The sequence below is a fragment of the Orycteropus afer genome, unplaced genomic scaffold (genome assembly GCF_000298275.1).
Source record: "Orycteropus afer afer isolate SDZICR_OR568_19922 unplaced genomic scaffold, OryAfe1.0 scaffold00311, whole genome shotgun sequence".
Classification (NCBI taxonomy): domain Eukaryota; kingdom Metazoa; phylum Chordata; class Mammalia; order Tubulidentata; family Orycteropodidae; genus Orycteropus; species Orycteropus afer.
Genome location: NW_006921898.1, coordinates 2,460,937 through 2,470,886, shown reverse-complemented (window position 1 = coordinate 2,470,886; position 9,950 = coordinate 2,460,937). Strand labels below are relative to the sequence as shown.

General features: G+C 38.7%; 1 protein-coding gene across 1 annotated transcript in view; it reads left to right on the top strand.

Moving 5' to 3' along the window:
- Window positions 1–9,950, top strand: part of SETD2 (SET domain containing 2, histone lysine methyltransferase) — a 199,066-nt gene that overhangs the window by 33,798 nt on the left and 155,318 nt on the right. Inside the window, 1 exon segment of the mRNA XM_042782420.1 lies at window positions 8,762–8,777. Within this exon segment, the coding sequence (XP_042638354.1) occupies window positions 8,762–8,777 (16 nt within the window).

The following is a 9,950-nucleotide window of genomic DNA, read 5'->3' as shown; positions in this document are numbered from 1 at the left end:
CTAGTTCCTGTTCTCAAGAGGAATGGTTTCAGTCTCTCTCCATTGAGGGTAATATTGGCTGTTGGTTTTGCATAAATGCCTTTTATTATGTTGAGGAATGAAGGACAGGATTTTTGCCTTTGTCTCTTTGTAGTTTAAATTCTGTTGTTCTGGGACGGCAGGAACAATAAATGCAAGTCAGAGCTGTCTGTGATTGTCAGACTGTGATGTCTAAGTACTGTAGGAGTTGAGTTTAGAAGTAGTAGTACCTGGAATGATATGGAAAGAGGTGAGAAAAGGCAGTGCTGAGTAACTAGTAAGCACTTAGATAATTGTCAGATGAGTGGAAGTGAGACCTTAGTAGTTACTGAGAGGATTGAGCTGGGGATTGGGGTGATAAGTGTGTGGTGACTAGAAGAGAGAGAAGAGGGTGGTAGAATGAAGAGCAATATGAAAAATGATTTGAAGTCAAGACTGATGTAGTTTGAATTTAGAGGAAGCCACCTTCCCTATTGAGATTCCTTTTGGGAAGTATTGTAAAACAAGCTTAGCTAGACAGGAAAGTGGGAAAGATTCAGTCAAATGTTTATTTGAATACCCTCTGTATTCTAAGTAGTGTTTCTGGCATTTAAGTGTAGCTGTGAACAAAATAGACCAAATTCCAACCCTAAAAGACATTTTATTCTACTGGGAGGAAATGGGCACTGTACTAAAATAAAGTAAAAAAGAAGAAAATCCTTACATTGATAAATGCTGAGACTAAAACAAAGTACTATAAGATAAAATGATGGTGGGTTTCAGAGGCGATAGCACTTTAGGTGTCATGTGATTGGTGAGAAGGAGCCCTGGTGGCTCAATAGGTTAAGTGCTCAGCTGCTGAGAGGTTGATGATTCGAACCCACCTATCAGCTCTGTGGGAGAAAAGACCTGGGAATCTGCACGCATAAAGATTATAGCCTAGAATACCTTATGGGACAGCTCTGCTCTGTCACATGGGGTTGCTGTGAGTTGGAATTGACTCAGTGGCACCCAATAACAACAACAACATGATTGTTGAGAAAGGGTGGTCTGGCAAAGACTTAGGAGGACTAGTATTCTAAGAAGGAGCTCTGGTAGCGTAGTGCCTAAGGCACTTGACTACTAACCAGAAGGCTGGCAGTTCAAACCCACCAACCACTCCTCGGAAGGAAGGTTGGGCAATCTACTTCTGTTGTGATACTGCCTCAGAAACCCAAGAGGGGTTGCTGTGAGTCAGGTCTGACTCCATGGCACATAACAACAACAGTATTCTAAGAAGGAGCTCTGGTGGACTAGTGGTTAAGGCATTTGACTGCTAACCAGAAGGCTGGTGGTTCAAACCCACCAGCCACTCCTCGGAAGGAATGTTGGACAATCTACTTCCATAGTCATGCCACCTCAGAAACCCAAGGAGGGAACAGCAAGTGAAAAATCTTTAGCCAGGAATGAGCTTGGAACTTTGAGGAACAGAAAGAAGGCTAGTGTGGCTGGAACCTAGAGAATGAGAAGAAAGGGAAGAGAGAGGTAAGGTAAGAGAAAGACAGACAGATTGGGGTCAAATCATAAAGTTGTTGTTAGGTGTCGTTGAGTTGTTTTGGACTCATAGCGACCCTATGCACAGCAGAACAAAACACTGCCCGATCCCACACCAGCTCCGTGATCCCTGCTATACTTGCGCCCATCATTGCAGCCACCGTGTCAGTCCATCTCGTTGAAGGCCTCTCCCTCTCTTGTTGACCCGCCACCCTACCAAGCATGACATCCTTCTCCAGGGAATGGTCCCTTCTGACAACATGAGCAAAATTGGTGAGATGAAGTCTGGCCATTCTTGCTTCCAAGGAGCATTTCGGGTGCACTTCCAAATCACAAAGAGGCCATGGTAAAGAATTAAGTTTTAGTCCCATTGCAGTGGTAAGCCTTATTGCTAAGGTAAGCTTGTATGTACATAGTTTGATTGATGCTTTTGAAAGATCGTGTGACTATTACCTAAAAAATTGATTTTGGGGAACAAAAATAGATATAGGGATATATGTTAGGCGCCAAGAGAGATTAGTTACTTGGACTAATAGCAGAGAAGAGAACATTTGGGATGTTTTAGAAGTGGAGCTTTAGTTGATGGTTTAGGCTGCTAGCGGAGAGGGAAAAATAAAGGATAAGCAGTTGGGTAGGTGGTAGTACTATTTAAACTGCCAGGGGAAAGACTTGAGGGGAAGATTAACTTTTGACCGTGTTATATTTGAGATAAACATAAGACATCCAGGTAGAGATCTTCATTGAGTGATTGGTTGGGAGCAGATAGGTTGGGTTTGGAATTATGGGAGTCACCAGCATATACGAGATACTTAAAGTTATTAAATCAGTAGGGAGGAAATAGGGTAGATAAAGGAGAGAAACAGGCCAAGCAAGGACGAGTTCTGTGGCACTCCAACATGTAGAGTTGGAAGAGCCAACGAAGAAGATTAAGGAGGAACAGCTGATGTGGGTTGGAAGAAAAATAGGAGTGTGGTCCATGAAAGTCTAGAAAAGAAAGTATTCTAGGAAGAAGGGTAGTAGTTATCGATGTGTTCAGTGTTCTGATTGGCAGAATAAAAAGATAATGAATTGACCAGTGACCCCTCCCCTCCTCTTTTAAGGTGAGGTATCTGATTAAGGAGAATGAACTAGCAGAGGGGGAAAGACTAATTATGAAGTAGAGTGAGGAATAAAGAAATAGGAAAAGGAAGTCCTTGAGAAGGCAAGAGGATAGGATAGTGAATATAAGTAGAGGGATCATTAATTGAGAGTGGTCAGGGAGAAGATGGAAGAAGAAAGAGGGGAGTGCATGTGTGAAAAAGGCATCTGGGAGAGTAAAAAAAGAATTGATTGGCATAGCCATAGATAGAGTTAGTAATTGTCAGAGATAGGATTCCCTTCTAGGTATCTTGAAAGTTTAATCTTTTCGCTGATTTACTTTTTCACCCTAATAAGCAAAGTAATAAATACTAAAGAAGATGTGCTTTCAGGAAGGAAAACTGAAAACAGATTGAGCTAAAAAAGGAAAATAAAAAAGTCTTTTGTTAACTTTTTCATTCATGGCAATTATAACTTTTATTACCTTGTATTATACTTTATTTAGTATACCTCTGGGCCATTCTGCTTCAAGTAAAGTTAAAATTCCTGGTGGGATAGGCACTGTGAACTTGCCTGTACAGACCTAACACTGCCCTTAAGAGAAGTAGAGCCATAACAAATAATTGCTGAATAAATAGCCTTGATTGATGAGAGCTGAGAGAGTCAACAGTTCTGCCTTCGTAAAATATGTCATTGGGCAATTAGTGTAGTTGTGTGTTATTAAAAAGTAGGTTCTGATGTGTTCTCCATATTTATTTTAAACCCAGCTTACTTGTGGTAATTAGCTTAGACACCCATTGCCCACCAAAAGCTTGTCCTAGAGAGGTTTAACTCACTTTGTTTAGAAGGAGTTCCCAAATGTGTGTGACTACAGGTCAAGCAGTAAGCTGGGTTGATGTGCCCTTGTGATGAAAGTTTTAGTTATGCAGACTTTTCTCTCATATACTTTCCATGTCATTGAAAATTTGAGACATTTGAAGTCAGTGTATGAGTTTTATAGGTGCCTAGACTTCAGCCCATTCCTTCTGAATTTTTTTTTCCCTTCCAGCAGAGGTTTTTATGTGTGCTTTCTGGGGAGCAGGTCAAGGATTTGAAACCTAATACGGGTTTTAAAGCAAGATGCAGGTCTCTAGAACTGTGAAATGCCACTTCTTTCCTATTAGTGGAGATAATCACTTAGTATTGGTAGGCTCCTTACTAGTCTTCCTCATAATTTTGTCTTGAGGCATGCAAGTACTGTTTCTGCTAAAATGCTCAGAGTATGTATTGAGTGTAACTGGGCTAGGATATGTTATAAGCAATGTTATGTGAAATAGTCTTCAGTTTCTCATTGGCAGCTTTGTTCTTTTGTTACTAACTAATTCTCCTGTCTTGTCTTTCTGTTTTCTCTTCTTTATGATACCTCTACCCCTGCGATCTCATATTCCATTATTGTTGTTAGGTGCTGTTGAGTCTGTTTCTACTCACAGTGACCCTGTGTATGACAGAATAAAACACTGCCTGGTCCTGTGACATACTCACAACCATTGCCATGCTTATTAGCCCATTGTCACAGCCATTGTGTCAGTCTATTTCGTTATTCTGTTACGGAGTCTGATTTTTATATAGCTTATTCTCATCAGAGCCTGTAATGTGCTGTTGAGTTGTTTTCTACTCATTGTGACGCCATTATGACAGAGTAGAAATGTCCCATAGGGTTTTCTGAGCTGTGAGTGGGAATTGACTATGGCATTGTGTTTGGTTGGTTTATTTTAATCTTCAAGGGAGCAGATCAGCAGGTCTTTTCTTCCACAGAGCCACTGATGGGTTCAAACCACTGACCTTTTGGTTAGCAGTCAAGTTTTGAACTATTGCACCACCAGGGTTCCTTTCATCAATGCCTACTAGAGTATTAATTTAGAAAGACTAGAGGCAAGATTTCTCAAACTGAGGCTTTAGGATCTCAGAGAGTCCACATACTCCTAAAGGTTGGAAATTATGTGAGAATTTTTTTTAAAAGAAGTTTGTCACATTATATTTACATACACATTATATTTATATTTACACACACATCTTAAGTTTAAAAATAATTTCAAATTTTGAAATAATTTGAGACTTACAGGGAGGTCTGATGGTGTAGTGCCTAAGGCATTTGAGTGCTAACCAGAAGGCTGGCAGTTCAAACCCACCAGCCACTCCTCGAAAGGAAGACTGGGCAATCTACTTCCATAGAGATAGTGTCTCGGAAACCCAAGGAGGGGTCGCTATGAGTCAAATCGACTTGACAGCAGTGAGTATATATGTGTATGTATAGAGAGAGAGGGAGAGAGAGGATGATTTCAGAAATAATACAGAAAATTCATGTAGCCCCTTCACCTAGATCCCCCAAATGTGAACATTTTACTGCACTTGTTTTTTCATTCTCTCTGTAAATACATACACGTTTTTACTTTTTTCTGAAATGCTTGCAAGAAAGTTTCAGACATGATGTCTCATTATGTCTGTGTCTTCCAATGTGTATTTCCTGAAAACAAGGACGTTCTCTTAATCAGTGTATAGTTATCAAATGAACACTGATACAATACTGCTTTCTAACTCACAGACCTTAAAAATTATTTTGATTAGTCTTAACTTAAAATTCCTCTGCAATGATAATTTTAAATTGAAATACATTTTTTAAAATAGACTGATTTTAGTTTCTTAAATCAGTGTCTTAAACTAGATTCTGTTCTTGGGTGTCTGAATTTTTTCCCCTTTGAAAGAGGGCCATACATTACTCAAGTGTGAGGGACACTGCCTTTAAGTATGTATTGTTTCTCAGGGGTATTTACATTTTAGTGAGAAATCCTTAAAACTGACTTATAGTCAGTTTCAAAGATTCACATAGGTGAATCTTTGAAATCTTATTGAAATCCTTTTTAAGATCAAGACAAAATCAAATGCTGTTTCTGAGTTGTGACTCAGGAAGTTCAGTGAATTAAGAGCCTGGAGTGGGACCTTCAGGGGCCTCACTTTTAGCTTTCCATCTAGGATAGGAGTTCTTTGTATCTCAAGTTAAGTTCCCATTCAGGTTCTTCTTAAACAGTTCTGGTGACAAGGAGACTTAAGTATCTTGGATGGTGACACAATCCAGTTGTAGATGGCTCACATCAGTAAGAATGATCACCAACCCAATAGATAGTTGATTGGCAAAGGACTTTCAATCAGTGACTTAAATACATGAAAAGCTGTTATGCTGGTGGAACTGTACTTGGAAGTACATCTGTATATGCTGCTACAGAGTGATCTCCAAGGCTTTGAGTAGGAGCAGAAACATATTTTTCCATTTTGTTGTGTGTGTTTGTGTTTCTTGAAAAGAGATGTATGTGCTCATATTTATATGTACACAAAACTTTTGGAAAATTGTGCAAACTTAATAATTGCTTCTATGAAGAGAAGCCTAATTTTTAGTTATGTATCTCTTTATTATAAAAATTTCCCTTGGGTAAACTAATTAAAAATGTCTAACTTGAAATGAGCTAAAAAGCTGTCATTCTGTAACTTCTATCTTGTGTCACAGTCTGACTTTTGCAATAGCACAAAATAAGACTTTCCAATTTCTAAGGATAGCATTCTGATATTTTGAAATCAACCACTGTGGTCCTTAAATCTTTTTTTCCCAGGGTAAATAAAAACACTTCCATTTAATTTTAACCAGTGCCTGTGTGACATGCTATCCAGAATAGATTCCAACTTGTTGATATTTATGAATATTCTTGGTGTGGCCAAATCTCTCTCAAAGCAGGCCTCCATTTGAAAGCCTTACTTCCGGTGTCCTACCCTGAGAGAAATGGATCAGTTGATTGATTTTAATAGTCATGCCTTTCTTTGAGCTTGCTTTGACTAAAACTCTTAACTAAATCTTTCTCCACATGTGTTGTCATATTTACATTCTTTGAATACAGTTCACCTGTAAATCTGCCTCGTATGTATATGTATGTGTATGTATATTTACACACACCTATATAGTATAAACAACAACAACAATATAGTATAAAAACCAAACCAAACTCACTGCTATCGAGTTGTTTCTGATTCACAGCGACCCCCGCTGGGTTTCTGAGGCTGTAAATCTTTACCTAAGTAAATCGCCCTGTCTTCCTTTCGTGAGCTGGTTGGTAGGTTTGAACTGTTGACCTTCCGGTTAGCAGTCAAGTGCCTTATCTGCTATGCCACCAGTGCTCCTATTTGTTTTTTTGTGTGTATATTATTAATTTTTTTGGAACAGTTGGCTGCTGTATGCCTCTGATAATTCTTTTCTAATAGTTTTTCAAAAGAAGAAACACATTTTAAGTGTTTTCCCATGTTTCAGTTTTTTGTGGCAGGAGGTACAGGGGACTTGATTCTCTTGATTCTAACTTCCATACACTTATTCCATAGCCTTCCTGCAGAAATCCTCTTTGATCAGAGATATTATCCTGGTATTATTTACTTAAACAAGTTTTCTTTTGTTAAAAACATTTATGGCTGATTCCTGCTAATCATTGTGGCCTCACAATTTCATTAACCTGTTTTAAAAAGCTTTGGTCCCTTTTTGTTGCAACACTCTACTCCCAGGGTCACAATCAGTTCTTGTCATCTCCTGGAAGTGTACCACAGTTCTTCCCCCATACCCACCTAGCTTCTCTTCTATTTCAGTTATATATAACCTTCTTGGAAATGCCTTCAGTGCTCTCAGTCCCTCACCTTCTATTCTTCTTGTCCCTCCCATCTTGCTAGATTAACTCATCAACTCTTTTCTCTGTTATTCCTTCTAGATAGCTTAATGCTGTCATCAGAACTAGAAAAACTGCTGATGAGCTTCCTTGTAAATTGATATTGTCCAGCTTTGGGCCTTCTGTGGCTTCCCTTTCTCCAGGCAGATGGTTTCTCAGTATGTCATAGACACTGGTATATATCAGTCTTTTGGCTTTGATTCTTCAGGATATTGTGTGGTTATTTTTTCTTTTTTTTAAAAAAGAAAACGAGCTCAGAGAGCTACACACTTTGTTGTAGAGCAGAGTGTATATCTTATATTCAGCAAAGGGACTGTTGAATGAGTACCAAAAATGATTGAGAAACACTAATCCATAAGTTAGGAGCTCTAGTAGAGTAGTGCTTAAGGCACTTGACTGCTAACTGGAAGGCTGGCACTTCAAACCCACCAGCCACCCTTCAGAAGGTAGGTTGGGCAATCTGCTTCTGTAGTGATTCTGCCTCGGAAACCCAAGGAGGGGTTGCTATGAGTCCAGTCCGACTCAACGGCACGTAACAACAACAGTAATCCATAAGATAAAATATGTTTCTCCTCATGAGAAATGTGACTTACTGAACTGTTTATACTTTCCTTGCACTTACTTTATATTTCACTCTCTGTGCCTTTGCCTAGGATCTCCCCATGTATTCTAAACTAACCTGTCTTAGGAAGGTTTTGTTTTTCTAAACTCTGACTAGGCTGACTTGCTTATCTTCCTCTTTGCTATTACAAAGTACGTATTTTTACCCTTGTATTTACTTCATTATGTGAAAATTACTTTTGTAACAAAATAGTATTTTGTAACCTACAGAAAACTATAAGCTTCTTAAAGGCCGCGACTCTGCCTTATTCACCTTTGATCTCAGCACTTAACACATTAAGTGGCATTATTTTCAGGAAAGCCTCAGAATTAACTGACTCTAAGAAAGAGTGGGCACTCCATCTAGAATATATCTGTTGTTGTTAGGTGCCATCGAGTCTCTCTGACTCATAGCAACCCCATGCACAACAGAATGTGCCCGGTCTTGTGCCAGCCTTACAATCCTTGCTATACCTGATCCCGTCCTTGCAGCCACTGTGTAAATCCACCTTGTTGAGGGCCTTCTCTTTTGTTGACCCTTTACTTCACCAAGTATGATTTCTTTCTCCAGGGAATGATCCCTTCTGACAACACAACTAAAGTAGGTGAGACAAAGTCTGGCCATTCTTGCTTCCAAGGAGCATTCTGGCTATACTCCTTCCAGGACAGATTTGTTAGTTCTTTTAAATCAAGAATATATCTGTAGGTAGTAGATACCCTAAGATTTAATAAAACAAACAAAAACATTAATTTCAGTCAATACCAAGTATTTATGATTTCTTTTTATTCTTTTGCATGCTTTCTTGGCTGAATGGCAATAGAGAAGAAGAAAATGAGGTAAGTACAATTTAACTAGTTAATCAGTGGTTATGGAATTGACCTCTGAGTACCTTTTTGAGATTGTGTAAAAGCTGAAGACATTCAAAATATAACTATTTATTATTTTGAATGTAGAATGAAGTAGTATTTTTTGCTTAATTTTGTTTTTGAATCTACAGTAACTTATTCCAATGAGAGATGTGTGATTTCAAAAAATGGTTTTCACCTTTGAGCTTCAGGAGCTTTAAGGAAAGTAGAGGAAGCAGGCAGTTCTGGGAACAACTTTTACCTGTTTTATATATTGAAATTCCATATAAGATTTAATTTGAAAAGCAAATTCTGTTTCTTAAAGAATGTTAAACTACTACTGTAACACGAGAGCTCTGGTAGTGTAGTGCCTAAGGCACTTGACTGCTAACAAGAACGCTGGTGGTTCAAATCCACCAGCCACTCTTGGAAGGAAGGTTGGGCAATCTACTTCTGTAGTGATACTGCCTCGGAAACCCAAGGAAGGGTCGCTATGAGTCAGGTGTGACTTGATGGCACATAACAACAACAACACTATAATACAATGCATGTGGAAGCATTTACTTTCCTACTTGAATGGTTACTGTTTAATTTTGAAAACTGCTTTCAGATTTTACCATATGGGAGGAAGAGTTCTCTTAAATAACCAAAGTTTAAATTAAATTGATGTTTAATAAAGAACACCGATTAGAAAACTTTACAGGTAGCAGTGTACCACCTTAATTTTAGAGTTACTTTGTTGCTGTAGATTTTTCTGATGTTTTCTTTACACCTGGGCTATACTGTTAACTTTGGTGGTTTGACAAATAATGGAGGGAATAGTTTTCTTCTCAGATATGTGCAGGTATTCCCCTGCTTTTCAAAAGTTCGCTTTATGCCACTTCGCTTTTATGAAAGACTTACTTTAGTACCTATTTTTGCTAAACAGAAGAAATCCAAAGAGGATTTTCATTGTGAAAAAAGGCAAAAAGCAAAACTAGCGTTCAGTGTTTGTTTTGCAGCGAGCCATAAAGAGGCAACGCACACCCCAAGCAGTGAGAGCAGCGTCACCAAGCTCCTGCCCCAGGAACTACACAACATCTCTTCATCAAGCCGCCATAGCTTTGAACTCTTTCTGTGAACACTATACGTTAGTGTCATTTTAGGGTTTTTTTTTTTTTTTTT